This window comes from Tauraco erythrolophus, chromosome 2, assembly GCF_009769465.1.
Source record: "Tauraco erythrolophus isolate bTauEry1 chromosome 2, bTauEry1.pri, whole genome shotgun sequence".
Classification (NCBI taxonomy): Eukaryota; Metazoa; Chordata; class Aves; order Musophagiformes; family Musophagidae; genus Tauraco; species Tauraco erythrolophus.
The window spans coordinates 52,617,793-52,635,636 of NC_141466.1; the positions used below are offsets into that span (position 1 = coordinate 52,617,793).

Genomic DNA, 17,844 nt, shown 5'->3' on the forward strand with positions numbered 1-17,844 from the left:
ATTTATAAGTGTTAGGACAGTCTGTATTTAGTATCTAACATCTTTTAATTGAATTGTGTTACATTACATGTAAACCTCCAAAAGAGACTTTTTGTCATGTTAGGAAAACTCCGGGTGGTCTCCTCAAGCATTGTTAGAGGAATTCAGAGATAATTTTTGAAACTAAACCCGAAAAAACATTGTGATCTCCATCCTGGAGATAGGTATTTTTCTATTCATCTCAATGTTTTGCTTAATTAGGGAGTTTGAAAGGGAGGAAAAAAAAATATTACTAAAAAAATCTTGTCCCCATGGGTGTCTAAGTAGGAAAGACCTTTTTCCACACTTCCTTTCCCTCTTCCAGAAGAGTAGTTTTCATGTATGAGAAATCTTTTTCTATTTGATCTGGTAGCTGTGTCCATGCAAAATGTTCTTCTGTGCCGCAGACCATCTTGTGCCTTAGATACAGTGCTGCCACTGCTACTGTTTTAGGTTTGAGTGTGCTCTTAAGCTCCAGAAGAGCAGTGTTAAAGCTTTTAGGATCAAAGCAGAGAAAATGGGAGGCAATCTGCAGCCATCAGATTTTTTTTTTGCTACACATAGCAGATTTTTTTTAAAAACTTGTTCTTATTAGAAGGGTTTTTTTGGTTGAATTTCAGCCATTCAGCCAGAAGTCAGGATATTCTTCCGTTTTCAAGGCTTTCAATCATTAGCTGTTGGTTGTTCTTGAGTATACAATATAAATGTTTCTCAGTTTTGTTTGCAAAACTCTGTTTCTTTTTATGATAAGAATTAGTTTGTCGTTTTGATTTTTTCCTTGCAAATATTGGGTTTTTTTCTGAACTCTTAATGTGGAAAATTTCTTTCTGATGGCAGCAGTCTTAAAGGTAAAAGATACTTCAGACTTAGAAACATTAAAATCCCATGCTGGATGATATTAATTAAAAAGATGTGTGCTTTTTACATACACAGTAGACCAGAATGACATATAATAAGTGATCTGTTATCAGCCACTCATTCTACGTTCTTTATGAATGAATGCCTGACCAAGCATGTTCAGCATACATATCTTTTCATGCAAAGGGCCGCTTACAGGGAATGTTTTCATTAACATTTGGATAAAAACTGTTGAAATTTGGGACTATTGCTATGCAGTTTCCATAATGTTGAGATTTTTCCTTAGCTGTTTGTTTGGTATCCATGTGAACTACTCATGAACGTGAGAATTATTGAAACCATTTCAGTCACCCGTTTCAATCCCTTGCAACAATGGACAGCCACTTAAGAGAGTCTATTTCAAAGAGGTCAGGAATACAGAAGAGAAATACATAGAATTAGACTTCAGCTTCAGACTGATACCTGTTATTTAGGTGTTTACATGTGAGCTGATGTCTGAACTCTCAAGTCAAAAGAGATCTAATCAGTACAGTTATTGATCACATCTGAATTTAGATGTGTAAATCTGGGATCCCATCTAAAAATCTCAAGAACTGTCACATGCTGTAGGAAGGCACCAGTGGCAGCTGAAACCAAAAGTGAATGTTAAGTCCTGTTATGAAGAAATTTCTTCGGTTAAAATTCTCAGATGATCTTGGGTGAACTCCATCTTATTATGGGAAGGAAGGAGGAGGGGGAAAAAAAAAAAAAAGCAGTATTCCAAGCCTATCTGCTCCAGAGGAAGATGCTTCATTATGGTTTTAATCCTGTGTGGATGGGAAAAGCAAGCTAAATGGATAATCAGTATCTTCATACTACAGGTCTTCAGCTGTAAGTCTGGAGCTCCTCTACTCTACGTTCTGTTAGCTTATTTGGCTGTTTTAACAAATCGGCTATATTGCTACTACTTTCAAATGCTATTCCAGAACTTCATTCTTTTGGTGGTTAATCAAAGGAATGCTAATCAATCCTTTCTCAAAATCTTTCTTCTAATCAAAGATAAAGGTGTTTACAACAGTTTAAATGTTTCGATCTCGTGTTGCTTTTTAAGTCATTTTCTCTTCTCAATATTTGTTTCCTCTCCCGTGCTACTTTGTACAGGTAGGCACCGGTGATATTTCCACGTCTCAGATTTTCTTTTTAAAGGCAAAAATAACTCTTCTGATCTTCTCTCCATGGATGTCTTCATAATCATCCTAGTAGCTCTTCTCAGAATGTTTTCCAGTTGAAGCTGACATCTTTTTATTATGGCTGTCTAGAAGTCAACAGACATATATCGTGAGTTATCTAACTTTCCATGTTAATGATCCTGTTTGACCTTTTCTATTATTCCAGTATTGTAAATCATCTGATCCTTGTTTAGTGATGTCGTCCTTACCTATATTGACAATACTTCCGAGATTACATCTGCAAATGCAGATACCAGCTCTGTTCACCAAGGTCACAAAAGAATATCTTAAATTGGATTAATTCCAGTGTACATCCTTGAGTAGTAACTTCTCATCTTCCTTATAAAAGTTCCAGTAAAAAACACTTGTACAAGTTAAAAGACCATTCTGTGGGTAAGATGAAGTTAGTGCTTGCAACAAAGAATTCTGGAGATTGCAGGTCCTTTGTCGGGCGTCATAGTGCAAAGAGCCTGCAAAAGTTTCCTCAAGTGCAATTAATTGTCAGAAAACAAATGTTATCAATAAGGTAGTAGGCTGAACTTCCAAAACTGCGCCAACAGCAACGTCATTTCTAAGACAAATAGTTTTTCACCAGCAACTGAACTCAGGTCAGTAAACTCAGCTAACAAGATTATTTGTTCAGCATGAATTTGGTCCCTAGTTGATTTGAGTGAGATTTGTACCAGTAACCCAAAGACGAATGGTTGGTTTATTGAAAAACTGCACTTTCGCAATTTAAATTTCTGCTATGGAATGGATAACAGAGAACTGGAAATGCTTTACTGGTAAGTTAATGATGAGGAGGTTGTGCAGTTAAACTAGTTTTACGACTTAGAGACTTTTAAGAGCCATAGGAGTGCTGGAGCTGTCCAGCAAAGTAATTCCATAAATCTGCGTGCTTAACATTGAGGTGATAACTTGTAAATAGCATTACACATCTGGAGAGGCTAAGTGTTTTTATATTTCAACTGAAAACTGAAAATCTGCGTATTTAGTTTCTGAAAAGTTTTATTAATCTGGTATAGGAAGATGCAGTTACCTCTAAAGCAAATAAATGTAAGCAGAGCTTCTCTTCACAGCGCGTTGCTTTGTTTTATAGCAGCAAATAAAAATTATACATACAAGGTGCAAGCTGCAATTATGTTAGTTCCTGTTATTCCATATTTTAGATTAATTGTTTACTCTTATTTGAACAAATAGCACAGTATTTCTTACTAGAGACCTTTCTGGTGTTTTGAGTTGTAAGGTGTTTGCAGCTGTAGGAATATTATGTCTTTGGTAGTTGTCATACCTAAAAAACAGACTACTGTATCTTGCCACTATAAATAAGCAATATTTGCTCTAAGTATGCAATCATTTCTTCAAGGTACTAGACCAGGAAAGGGTTACTAACTACATTTTCTTAACTGATGTGAAAGTGCTCTACCAATGTAATTTACAGGGGAGAAGAATGTCATAGCTAGTGGAGGAGGACATTTTAATCACTTTAATGGTGTTACATGTAGAGTTAATGACTCCCTTTGAGTCTATTTAAAAAAAAAATCATATACTGTTACTTTTGCACATGATTAATGTTGTGCTCTTGCATATATTTTCAAATATAACAAACTTGGCTACAGTGGTATGGCATATATAGTCACTTTAATAAGTTAGAAATTGTCCTTAAAAACATGGGGGGTTGCGTTCGTTTATTTCTAAATCAGTGAGCAATTTCCAGCATTTTTATAGCTGATTTGAGAGAAAATGGGAGACACAAGTAGCACAAACAGAAATTGTGGACTTGTGGGGGAGGTTACATTTCTACACTAAAAGGCAAGCATCAATTTATTGGATAAAATTTCAGCATCTTATTTCTGAGTCAAAATTGTTTTCCTGAGAGACTGAATAATGTTGTAAATTCTCTTCGTGTGTCAGATGAATTCCCTTCTCACCAAATACGTTTTCTGTAGATGTCCAGTCCACACAACTCTCTTTGCTTGACAGAAAAATTCCACCTGGGCATTAGCTGTATTTGTTGCATCACCTGAGCTTCACTGCTTTCATTCCGGAAAATGATGTACACTATTATAGACAAAGGAGAAATATGAACAATTCTGCAGTCATACGTCTGAGATTGTCCAACCATAATTTAAAAATCAAGCAAAATTGACCTGCACAAGGAGACTTCCAAGGAACAGTTATGTATGTGAGACAGTGGTATTCTGCTATTTGGTAGTATTTTTTTCAGTCAAAATCAGTGAATAGCTTCATAATAGAATGAAAACACAGTCTTTCAGATATATTGAAAACTCTGATAATTAAAGTTCTTACGACACTTTATTAGAAAAGGAAGAAATGTAAAAAAAATGTTTTTCCAGACAGACCACAGTTTTGGCTTGTATTGGGTCATTTTACTCAGCTGGAAGTTTTCTTCATTTCTGAACCTAAAAAAAAAAGACATCTTCGGTGCTATTCTTGTATTTGAACTGACAACGTTCTAGTGTTGTCGCTGGAATTCTTTTCTACCCTACATCCCATTCCTTCATCCCTCTTTGCAGAAAATAAGCTTATTGAAGATGCTGAGATGTAGAGAGTATCTCCGTTACTTTTAACTTTGACCAAATCCACTAGAAGCATTACGAGACCTTTAGATGTGGATTTATCAGAGTTATGAACTCTGATAAATAATATTTCTTAACTAATAAGAAAAAATTAAAGAATAAATATTTTATTCTTTGAGAATATTCATATTGTTGACTCCATTTCAGATGGTTTTTAGGCTGTTTCCTTTTATTGCCTTTAATAAAAGGGGATCATGATAGCCTTATTTGGGTTCAACCTCATGAAGTTCAACCAGGCCAAATGCAAGGTCCTACATCTGGGTCGTGGCAATGCCAGGCACAAATACAGACTGCGAGGTGAATGGATCGAGAGCAGCCCTGAGGAGAAGGACTTGGGAGTACTGGTGGACGAGAAGCTCAATATGAGCCGGCAGTGTGCTCTTGCGGCCCAGAAGGCCAACCGCATCCTGGGCTGCATCAAGAGGAGCGTGGACAGCAGGTCGAGAGAGGTGATTCTTCCCCTCTACTCTGCCCTCGTGAGACCTCACCTGGAGTACTGCGTCCAGTTCTGGAGCCCCCAACATAAGAAGGACATGGACCAGTTGGATAGGGTCCAGAGGAGGGCCACGAAGATGATAAGAGGGCTGGAGCACCTTTCCTATGAGGACAGGCTGAAAGAGTTGGGGCTGTTCAGCCTGGAGAAGAGGAGGCTCCGGGGTGACCTTATAGCGGTCTTCCAGTACCTCAAGGGGGCCTACAGGAAAGATGGGGAGAGGCTGTTCAGGAGGGCCTGTTGTGATAGGACAAGGGGTAATGGTTTTAAAATCGAGGGAGGTAGATTCAGGTTGGATATTAGGAAAAAATTTTTTACCATGAGAGTTGTAGAACACTGGAACAGGTTGCCCAGAGAGGTGGTGGATGCTCCATCCCTGGAGACGTTCAAGGCCCGGTTGGATGAGGCCCTGAGCAACCTGATCTAGTTGGAGATGTCCCTGTTCCTTGCAGGGGGGTTGGACTAGATGACCTTTGAGGATCCCTTCCAGCCCTAACCATTCTATGATTCTATGATACTTGTTTTGAAAATGGTGGAATATAAGTCAGTGAAATGGTGAGTTGAGAGCTTATCACCTTAAGCTGTCGTTTTTGTCTCTTAAAGCTGCACATACAGTATTTGGTTAGGTTGGAGATGCGATGAAAAGAAGCAGTAAAATAATAAACATACTGTATTTGTTCCAAAAAAGGCATGTCAGATTTCTGTCTAAGGTAAGCTCTTATTGAAAAGAAGGAAAAGAACCCAAAAGGGTGGGCGAGGAAGGCTCTGTAAAACACAAGTCTATTGCCTTAAGTTACCCTACCTCTACAGGGTAATAGCCTGACAAAATCCTGGAGCTACTGTCTACTTTTTTGATTTAAACCTCCCTCTTCTGGTTTTGCAAAGAACAGAGAAGTTCTGCAAGGAATAATGCAATCACATTCTCCATTGGGTGGCTAATCTGCTTGTCCTAGCTTTGGTGTGTGTACAGCAGTCAGTACTGAAATGTTTTGTTTCGTTTCCCTTTTTTAATTTTTTGTTATGTTACATGAATGAAAAAAATCCCTTCACAAGTTAAAAATCTGGACTAGTATTGTGTAAAAAGCACAGAAATTATACAAGCTATTAGCTTTCATTAAAACAACAGTTTCCTATTTTTTTGTAACAAAAAGATTTGCTAATGTCATATATGGAGACAAGTCCTCTTCTGCCAGGCTGATACTGTGTTAGTGAACTATTTGGCAATAATGTTTGGTTGACAGTATTTTCTCTAGGAGAAAATGATGTTTTCATACAATTGCTGCTGGAGGACGATGTCTTGATCATCATGGAGTAATTATTTTATTCTCTGAGAATATTCTTTAGTATTTTTGATGCTGTATCTGAAGCTGTAGTTTCCGTATTTGCTCAGAGTCTCTACTTTTGACTTACAAAGAAAATTCATCCCTATTACTTTCAGGAACAGAGGACTCAGGTTATAAGGACTCTGTGGCTGTAGACCACAGGTAATGTGAAAGTGACTGACCTGCAAGATTTTGAGGGGTGTTTGAAATAACTGGATAAAGATTTCTGGTGGACTGGCAACTCTTTAAGTCTGGTACAATTTGCCAGAGACAATAATGTGTCCTGCTGATTTCAAATTAAGTCATAGTGCCAGCAGCCTTCTATTAAGCTTCCAAGGAATTATGCTCCGTGACCAGCAGGCAGCTCTAATTTTGAAATCATGATGAATATTATGTTTCATTTTCCAGCAAAGATTATTTTTACGATGATTGTCAGACTTGCTCCTCTTGGCTGTCTTGTTCTATAAAGTATTTTTTGTCCATGCCTGAAATAAAATTTTAAAAATTGTAGCACCTAATTTGTTATAAATGTTTCATTATTATATTTGGATCCTAACCCTCACTTGGGAAGAAAAGTTGAGTGGTTTTAAAGTCTGTGTCTACTTTGGTTTTAAGGATAATAAGAAGTTAACTTGTCTCTACAGAAGAGGAATAAATTTCAGGTAATCCATGTCAGTGTCTTTCTGCTTTTCTAAGCTGATACAGGTAATATGTTTGTTGTGGTTTAACCCCAGCCAAAACTAAGCACCACGCAGCTGTTCACTCACTCCCCCCCCCCCCCCCGCCCAATGGGATGGGGAAGAGAATTGGGAAAAAAACACCTTGTAGGTTGAGATATAGACGGTTTAATAGGACAAGAAAAAAAGAGAATAATAATAGCAATGATAATACAAGAATATGCAAAACAAGTGATGCACAATACAGTTGCTCACCACCCGCTGACTGATGCCTGGCCCGTTCCCAAGCAGCGATCGCGCCGCCCCTGGCCAGCTCCCACAGTTTATATACTGAGCATAACATTCTACAGTATGGAGTATCTCTGGTCAGTTTGGGTCAGCTGTCCTGGCAATGCTCCCTCCCAGCTTCTTGCGCACCTGGTAGAGCAGGGAAAGCTGAAAGTCCTTGGCTGCTCAGCAACAACTAAAAACAACCGTGTAGCATCAGTATTGTTCTCATGCTAAATCTGAAAACAGCACTATACCAGCTACTAAGAAGAAACTTAGCTCTATTCCAGCAGAAACCAGGACGCTATTGAAGGATGTTGTAGGTGTATTACCAATACCAGTAAGAGCATAGATGTCTCAGAAGCTGCTGTGCTGCTTCATGGTCTTGCTGTCAGCTGACTTCTGCGGTTCCAGTGGAACTCAAATTTTCATTTGAGATTTGACAATGCAGGGAAGGGAGATGCAGTGGTCAGTGCATGGTGATTTCTGTGGTGGCCCTTTGAACTATATGGCTGCAAAATGGGGGCCAGAGAGTATGAAAACTCTTCAGCTGTTTCTACTAGTTTTTCTGTGTAACTGTTTGCTGTATTGACATGTTTTCTGAACACTGGAGAGAATTTAATAAAATACCAATTCAAGGTAAGTACCTGAACTTTGCAAGCATCAGTATAAATATATTCTATTCCTTTACATTTCATCAGACAACATGCCAGTTTTCTATTATGTTTATCCTTTTATGTATTTAAGAAACTATTTGAAAAAAAGATTATTTACAGGAACGATACGTATTTGGTTTATAATGACCTGCTGGATACATGTCTCTTGAAAAACTCTTCTGTATGGTGGAAAAGTATGATAGCTTAAAGCCTGTGAAGCGTTAGTCTGTGTTTTAAGATTTTGGTAGTGTTAGCTCTTTACATGACTGCATTAGCATATACAAGGCAGAAGCATTAACAGGATGACAGGGTGACAAGACAATTTGACTTGTCTAACTAGGAATGGTTTTGATTTACGAATAGAAAAATGTCTTTAAGAATATTTTGAAGTTAGCCATGCAATGGAAATTCAGATGTTTACATTTTATAGGTGAAACAATTGTTATTGTTCTGAATTTATCATTTTATGCATTGTATTGTTTCTTGCCCTTTGTTCTTAATTGATAGGAATTGTGTGTTCTGGGCAATGTTAAAAATATTTTCATTAAATGAACTGACTAGGGGTCATAATCTGAAATACTGTAGTCATTGAGGTAAGAATAGGTGCTTTATAACTGTAGAGTAAGTTGGATGTGATTATTGAAGTATGGCTGGCAATTTTTTTCTCCTTTGGAGGAGAAAATGAAATTGTGGATTTACACTATATTCAAGTATATTAGCAAACATGATATAGCTTTAAGATTAGAATCCCATATGGTGGTGTATGTTCTTTTGTTTTAGTGATCTGTTAATATTAATGCTTGATTTCACTTTTTGCCTCTAATTAGACATGCAGCTTTGACAAATGACATTCTGCTGCTCACCAGCCAGCTCTCCTGACCTTGTCATTGTTACTGATGGGTACACATACCTGCTTCAGGCCAAATAAGCAGTTGTGCATTTTAGGGACTCGCGATTTTGCTACTTACTCTTTTCTTCTTCCCAGAGCAGTAAAAACTGGAGGGCAGCAGTTGACTTGTGTGGGCGACTTCTAACTGCACATGGTCAAGGCTATAAGAAAAGCGGACTACCTACTAACCATACAACAGATTCTTTACAGGTACGTTTAAAGATACACCCTTGTCACTTTTTTCCAACAATATTCACAGTGGCTTTGTTTTAACATGATCAAACTTCTCTTCCTAGTTGTTACCTAAAACCTAAGCTTATTAAAGCATTGTAGCAAGTTACATTTTCTGGGGTTTTATGTAAACAAAATTTTTTTTTAATGTAAAATTCTATCTTGATCATATGTTTTTAAAGGTAATCACACTAATAAAAAGGAGTACGTTTTGCTATCTTGGAAAACTCACTGTCCTAGAGTTCATGGAAACTGTCTGGTTTGTGAACTTTGTAGTAAGATTTCAAATGCTAAAGTATGTTTCATGATGATAAGAAAATAAGAATCCAAATTAATAAAGATTCATGAAACATTACTGTTTTACTGAACAAAACGTGTGCAGATGACAATGCATGGTTCTGGCCCTAGTAACTGTAAAGCTCATGGAATTTCACCAAAACCTTAACAGATTTTAAGAATTGCATAACCTTGGAAAAACAATTAAATATCAGATTGATAATTCTTACATGCTAACTCAATTTAAAGAGAGATATTATAATTTTGAGGCAGGCTAGTTTTTAAACTTTATCTTCAAAATCTCAATACCATTACAAACAATTAAAACATCAGTCCTCTGTGTTTTGTTTTATTGATCTTATGAAAAGTGTTCTGTGAAAGAGCATGTGAATATAAATCCTAATTCTTATCAGTAAGTAACATAGAAACTCTTTACTCAACTGTATCAGAAAAACTTAGAAAGTTGAAATTGTATTTGGATGTGGCTTGTGATTGAAGCTAATCTTTGTCTTTTCCATTTCTTTGTATGTATTAATTTTTAGCTGTGGTTTGTGAGACTAGCACTGCTGATAAAACTGAATCTATTCCAAAATGCAGAAATGGAATTTGAACCATTTGGAAATTTAGACCAACCTGATCTTTATTATGAATATTACCCTCATGTATACCCCGGACGAAAAGGTAAGATACTTGATTTATAAAATGCTGTGCTTTTTTTGCCATTTTTACCAGTCATTATAAAAATAATGGATTCAGTTTTTTTTTAATTCTAAAGCATTGGTGAACTTTGGATTGTTTCTTTTTTTTTTTTTTTTGTCAAGAAGAACCTGATTAACTACTATGTTAAAGTATGGTTTGTATATAGAGTTAACAATAAGGAGTAACAAGAAGGGCTAAAACTATTCGATCATAATATAGGTAGGCAGTGTATTTTGTGATGCTGATACAGCATTGATTTGAAAGAGGAATGTTTTTAACAAGTAAATGTAATAAAGTAGTTTCGTTCTAGGGTATTAAAATTAACAAAAAAAACCCAAACAAACTAATGGTTCATTTTAGCCAGAAACAGGCTGTGAAAGCCTTAAGCTTTTCCTCTTAAAATCATCCAGGTACTCTCAATATGCTGTTTTTAACACTCACATGTCCGTGCACATGTGCTAACACAGGTATTATTTTCTTAGGTTTCCTGGTTTCTAGGATTAAAAAAAAAAAAAAATTTAAAGCTAATGAACAGATTGCCCAGAGAACCTGTGGATGCCCCATCCCTGGAAGTGTTCAAGGCCAGGCTGGATGAGGCTTTGGGCAACCTGGTGTAGTGGAGGGTTTCCCTGCCCATGGCAGGGGGGTTGGAACTAGATGATCTTTAAGGTCCCTTCCAACCCTAACCATTCTATGATTCCATGATCATTTTCCTTAATAAAAAAAAAATTATTAAATGTAATATTATTTGCTTAGTAATTGAAGCTAAATAAAAATCAGTAATTTACTATGTATCCCATTGTTGAAGAGGAAAAAGTATGGTTTGGAAAAAGTATAAAAAAATACTTTTTATGGAAAAAGTATTACATCGCCAGCCTCAATTCTTTATAAGCGTTTTATCTCGAGTTATAAATGCACTCCTTCCAACTGCTCTCAATAGCCCATAGGTTAACCAAACGGTTCCAATACCCAGGATATTCTAGTCGTCCAGGAGTGTGGATTTGAAAAATTGCTGTTTTTAAGAGCAATTTCACTCCTGTTCAGGCTATTTTGAAATTTTATTTTTTCTAAATCTGTCATTTAGAAATAAATAACTCTCTAATGCAAGTACACTGTTAAGTGATCTTACTGTGCTTTCACGTTTGAACCACAGTGTATAATAAAACTCTTGTAAGTAACAGTTGTAGTAGGCAGCACCACTGTGAAAAAGTATAGTCCATTTTACATAAGATGTTGGTAGTCTCGGTGAGGAAACATAGAAAGGTGCAGAGATTTTGAGGTTGCTGAGGAAGGGAAGTTGGTGTCAAGAAAGTTTGGGATCTTTTGCAGAAGATTGTTTCATCTGTTTAGTGATGCAGAGGATCAGTTGTAGCCCAGCAAGGCCAATGTGAACTGCCTAGCACAAGTCCCTTTGACCTTACTCATTGTCTTTCAGGCAATCACAGGGAAAAATTACCTGTTTTGCCTTGAATATATTCAATCCACTGAGAAGGAGCTGTGTTATTTTTAAGAGAGGGAGAGGTTTTGGTCATCAGGTTGGACAGCTCTTTGGATATGGTTATATTTTGGCAGATTTGCACATAATGCAGTGCTGCACAAGAGAAATAGTCTTCCCCAAACCGTATGTATGTTTCCACGTCCATTTCAGTTATTTTGCCTGAGAAAAGAATCCTTGCTGGACGTGTCAATATTTGAGGCATTTCAGTCCTCATGCCAGAGAGCATACAGGTAGCAACAGTTCTGGACAGCGTGGCCAGCTGTTGCAGGCACCTGTCCTGGGACTGAACTTTGGATCCAAACTGTCTTTGCAGCAACTACTCAACCACTGCAGCTATTTCAACAAATTGCAAAGGTACCTATGGTAAAAAGGTGAGCATAAGGAAGATCTTCTATTATATGCCTCAGTTCATTTTTAACAGTTGAACATACCAACTGGGACCGTAATCTGATCATCTGTAAGGAGAGTAAGATCAAGGTTGGATGGAGCTGACCTGCTGGTTGTAGATATCTTATATAAATACAATGTGATTAAGATGAGAAAACAGCTATCAAACCTTCCTTACGTAGTTTTGAGGAGAGAGAGAGAGATGCTATTTGCAGGGATGTGGAAGAGAGCAAGCAATCTCTTCTGGCTAGCATTAAATTACATGGTGTTGGATTATGGATAAAGGAATTTAGTATACATGCATTGTTAACCAGCTAATTTAAATAATAAAACAGATATAAATCATTCATATATTTTGGTTGGAATGTATTAGAATGAATCCCCTATCCACTGCTGTTTGGTAATTTTACATACCATTTTGTAGTGTAACAAGCATAAAAGGAAGAGTTTTGTTTCAACATTTTAATTTTGATTCATGGTATATAAATGGAGTAAGCACTTAAAAATCAATTTAAGAAATGAGTATAGATATAAATAATGTACGCATTAATTGTAATATATATAATATTTTGCATCATTTCTTTGTATTCATAATACTTATAATAAGAAATGTAATAAATTAGAAAGTTTTCTGTGTTTTCGATGCTTGAAATAAAGAAAGTCTATATACCTTAGCTTCTTACAGCAGTGAGGATAGGCTCTTATCCATTAATCCCTGAGAAATACACCTCAAAGAATTCAAATTCCAAGTAAATGTATGAGGAGTGGAAGGTGTTTTTTCCATTCATTTAACTTAACATGGCCAAGCTCTCCCAAGGCTTTTTTCGTGTTCAGCAGCACTACTTACCTCTGTTTCATCCTGAGGTTTTGTATGGCATTGGCAGCCATGCTGTGCATAGATCCCATTACTGTTGTCTTCATCACGGCTGTAAGATCTAATCTTTCTGAAATCTTCCTTTCCTGGTTTCTACAGTCTCTTTCTTTGGTCATCTCCATTGCCTGTAGGTATGCACTGTCTGGGGGGATGGAATCTGCTGGGATCCTGTGTCAGCCAGTGAAATTAGTTGTCACACTTTGATCATTCCTGCTTGATAGGGGGCAGAGAGCAAACCATTCTCGTTTTCTAGTATAATCTTAAAATTACTCAATTATAGATTGATTTCTTCTAAATTCATCTGCAGAGAGAAGCCAAAAAGTCCAATTTTATATATAATTTTTTTTGTTTTGTAATAGGTAGGTATTTAGGTCAGGAACTGTGTTCCACATTGCTTCCTGCACATCTCCATTGTACTCTGGGGGATATATAAGGCTGAATTTTTGTCATCAGTCTCATGACTAATGGATTTCAAGATAGGGTTTTTTTACAGTTTTGTCTTTATATTTACACAGTCTGACCTATTCATAATGTTTGTTTATGTGCTTCTCATGATATTTCATAAACTCTCTAGTATTATAGATCAGCTAACCTGAGATACCCTTTCCATTGGTAATGCCCATGTGTTTCTTCAAGAGTTAGAGCCAACAATTAGAATGGAACATTAAAATGCTATTTCATTCTTTTATGAGATAATTTGGTCTTGTTTCTGGTTAATAGACCAGTAAGTTGCAGAAAAGTTAATGCTACCAAAATTAGTGTTCTAAAGCTACAATAATCGAGAATAATTTATTTGGAATTAGAAAGGAAAAAGAAAATCTATGCGTAAGTGAAAATAGGACTTTTATTCCCCTGACCAGAGGTTTGTATGTATAGGGGTGTGTTTTTTTCCTTTCCCCTTTTCATTCTCCTTGTGATGATACAGCATCATCTATATTGCTCTAACGTGAAATCAGTCTTCTGTTGTCTAGTGGAAAATGCCTAAATAAGGAACATATTGTTAAATATTTAGTTGCATGTGCTCTAGAAACTGATTTTATACTGTACACCTTCTCATGAGCTCTGTTACTAATTCTAGCACAAGTGTTTTTTAAAGTGTGACTGTGTTGCGACCATAGGGATACACTAGTGTGTGCTGCAATAGACTGACTCTTTCAGATGGATAGCGACAGTTTTAAAAAAACAGTATGTATATTATATATAAAAAATATATATTTCTCTTACAGTAATGTGAGTCTAGACATCACAACGATTGTTTTAGCACGTTTCACTAGATCTATATTACTTTTATGACTTTACTAATATCCACTGCTTGGTTCTGCTTTTGAGTGTCAGTCTATGCCATAAGGAAGGGCAGACATGGATTGGGGAAATTATCTCCTATGTGCTTTCACAGTAAACGTAGTAGCGCCTCTCCAGTGACGTTTGGCCATTTTGAGTTTACTGTCTTCCTTTCTTCCTCTCTTCTCTCCTACTTGTCTATGCTAGTAGAGGCAGCCCTGCTGAATCTTCCTTTGCTTTTTTCTCAGCGTGGCTTTGGATGATGCTATGAATGAAATGCCTTTTTCTATTTTCATCCCCATCAACTTTTGGTTAGTGGGAGGACTGCAGCAGAATGGGAAGTGGCGTGGGGAAAAAGTGAAATAATTGTAGTGGGTGGGGAAGCAAAAGGGGGAGTAATCAAGGTAAAAACAGAGATAAGAGAAGAAATTCACAGACTAAAGAAACTGTAGTGTATAGAGTGCTCCTATCTGTTAATAAATTTTGCAGGAAAACAGAGGGGAAAAAAGGCTCTAATTATGTGGTATTGGTTTTCTCATATGTTACCACAAATACTGTTGTGCTTGAACTTGCACTTCCCTGTCAAACTGCTTCAGCCTTGGCAGTTGCTCAGAAGAGTTCTTCATTCAAGCTCACGATGACAGTAAAAAAAAACTTATTAAAGCCTCTGGAGAAACTGCTTTGCCAATTATTTTATTTACAGTACTATGTATGTCTCTCTATTGTCTCTTTAAATTTGCCATCTGTTCTGTGGCTTCAGAGCTGCCTTCTACCTGTGAAATCAGCTAATACGACTTGAATAAATTCCACTCAATTGCTGTGGGTCCAGTTGGCTATTCAGAGTAGTCAGATTTGCAAATACAAATTTTTCTGAAATAATACAGATAAGAAATGTATGTATAATTTTAAGGGGGTAGAGTGCTGCTAAAATATTTAATTGTGCTTTCTTTTCCAGGGTGATGTAGTCTCATTGTAAACAGTACCAGCTCTATACAGTATTTCTTAAAAGTGACCAAGTAACTCATTTCTAAATTCTGCCTTAATATAGTTATCAGTAGGTAAGATTTATGATAATCTCTTTATGGTAAGGCAATTGTTGCAGAGGTTTTCTGCATTCTTTCTCTTATACTTTCCTTCCTTCAGTGCAAATAACTCTGGATTACTGAAAAAGTATTTTTGAAACCTTTCAAAACGAGATCTTAATTCAGAATATTTGTGTTCTTAGGTCACATGCAATTAAATTGTGAAGTATATGGAAACATGCAATTTCAGATAAAATTTTTAAAATATTTTATTTCAGTGGTTACAAACATTTAGGCTCCTATCCCTCCTACAATCTCTCTGGAATGAAAGTAATAAACAAAAGCTTGGAAACTAGTCTGTTGAATCTGGATTTTTAAGTACATTTTTAATTGATAGTCAGTGAGACTAAAATTCAAAGTTACTACATTATCACTCTTAAAAATCTCCTTGTAAATTATACAAATATACTGTTGTAGAAGTATGTACAAGTGTGTGTGCATATAAATGCAAGGATATACATCTCTGTATAAAGCAGCATATCTATCTGAAACTGGATTTTCTCTATTTCTCTTTTACCCAATGAAGGAAGAGTTTGATTTCTTCGGTTTGGTTTGATTTTTTTACTGTCATAAGATCTCACTTTATACTCTCAGTAAATGATAATTTGCCCTACTGCTGCTTTTTGGTATTTAAGATTTGTTGAATAAGCTGTAGAAGGCAGATCAGAAAGCATTTATGGTTACTGATTTTGCAACAAGAAAATGCAAAGATATAATGGCTAGACAGTGGAATCCTCTTTTTTTCTACTCTGAAAGGGCTGCAGATGAGGACTGCAGTTTAAAGTGATGCACATGAGGTGATATTTGTGTTATGACAGTTATGAAAATGTGCACCTGTTCATAAAGAAACAGAAATTGAAATCTGTGGTCTTAGAAAATTTTACTTGATCTTACTATTCATCCATCTGTTCCCATGCTTTTGGAGTATCCATTTTCCTTTTAGCAGACCTTTTTTCACTTTTTAGTTTTGTCTTTTGTATACTGATAATATATATATGAATGAGATTAATTAATGCCAAAGTGACAATCAAAAATCCTATTCTTTGAAAAAAACTACTGCATTTAAGTGATAGCTAAGAAATGAATTGTCTTAAAATTAAACCATTTTTCCATTATGAATTTTTATAGATAAAATTATTATGAAACCCCTAAAGAGGAGCAACAGAGGTCAACTGTAAAAAGCTAGAATAAAAATTATTTAACTTAAAAATAAAATTTCAGTACACAGCAGTGTATTGGGTTTGCGTGGCAAGGTTTTGATAGCAGGGGAACAGTGCTACAAGGGTGGCTTCTGTGAGAAGCTGCCAGAAGCCTTCCCCACGTCCGACAGAGCCCATGCCAACTAGCTGCAAGATGGACCCGCCACTGGCCAAGGCCGAGCCCATCAGCAACAGTGGTAGTGCGTCTGGGATAACATATTTAAGATATCGGAGGAAAAAAAAAAAAAAACCAAAACTGCACAATTGCAGCTGGAGAGAGGAATGAGAATATGTGAGAGAAACAGCCCTGCAGACACCGAGGTCAGTGAAGGAGGAGGGGGAGGAGGTGCTCCAGGCACCAGAGCAGAGATTCCTCTGCAGTCCCTGGTGAAGACCATGGTGAGTCAGCCTGTGCCCCTGCAGCCCGTGGAGATTAACAGTGGAGCAGAGATGCACCTGCAGCCCATGGAGGATCCCACGCCGGAGAAGGTAGATGCCTGAAGGAGGCTGTGACCCTATAGGAAACTCACGCTAGAGCAGGTCTTCTGGCAGGACCTCTGTACCCATGGAGAGAGAGAGGAGTCCACGTGGAGCAGATTTGCTGGCAGGACTTGTGACTCCGTGGGGGACCCGTGCTGGAGCAGTTCGTGAAGAACTGCAGCCCATGGGAAGGACTGCAGAAATTGGAGAGGTTTGTGGAGGACCGTTTCTCGTGGGAGAGAACCCCACGCTCGGGCAGGGGAAGACTGTGAGGAGTCCTCCCCCTGAGGAGGCAGGAGCAGCAGAAACAACTGTGACAAACTGACCGCAACCCCCATGCCCTGTGCCCCTGCACTGCTGCAGGGAGGAGGTAGAGAAATCAAGAGTGAAGTTAAGCCCAGGAAGAAGGGAGAGGCAGGGGGAAGGTGTTTTAAGATTTATTTTTGTTTCTTCTTATCCAACTCTTAATTTGATTGGTAGTAAATTAAACTAATTTCCCTAACCAGAGTCTGTTTTGCCTGTGACGGAATCATAGAATCATAGAATCATAGAATCATAGAATGGTTAGGGCTGGAAGGGACCTTCAAAGGTCATCTAGTCCAACCCCCCTGCAAGGAACAGGGATATCTCCAACTAGATCAGGTTGCTCAGGGCCTTGTCCAACCTGGCCTTGAACGTCTCCAGGGATGGAGCATCCACCACCTCTCTGGGCAACCTGTTCCAGTGTTCTACCACTCTCATAGTAAAAAATTTTTTCCTAATATCCAACCTGAACCTACCTCCCTCTATTTTAAAACCATTACCCCTTGTCCTATCATAACTGGCCCTCCTGAACAGCCTCTCCCCATC

The 17,844-nt window shown here is 37.4% G+C and overlaps 1 protein-coding gene across 5 annotated transcripts in view; it reads left to right on the plus strand.

Moving 5' to 3' along the window:
• TRAPPC12 (trafficking protein particle complex subunit 12) overlaps positions 1 to 17,844 on the plus strand; it is a 57,270-nt gene that overhangs the window by 7,819 nt on the left and 31,607 nt on the right. For all 5 annotated transcript variants that reach the window (XM_086631382.1, XM_086631384.1, XM_086631383.1 and 2 more), the window contains 2 exons: positions 9,085 to 9,198; positions 10,038 to 10,176. In XM_086631382.1, the coding sequence (XP_086487508.1) occupies positions 9,085 to 9,198; positions 10,038 to 10,176 (253 nt within the window). The remainder of the gene's footprint in view (positions 1 to 9,084; positions 9,199 to 10,037; positions 10,177 to 17,844) is intronic.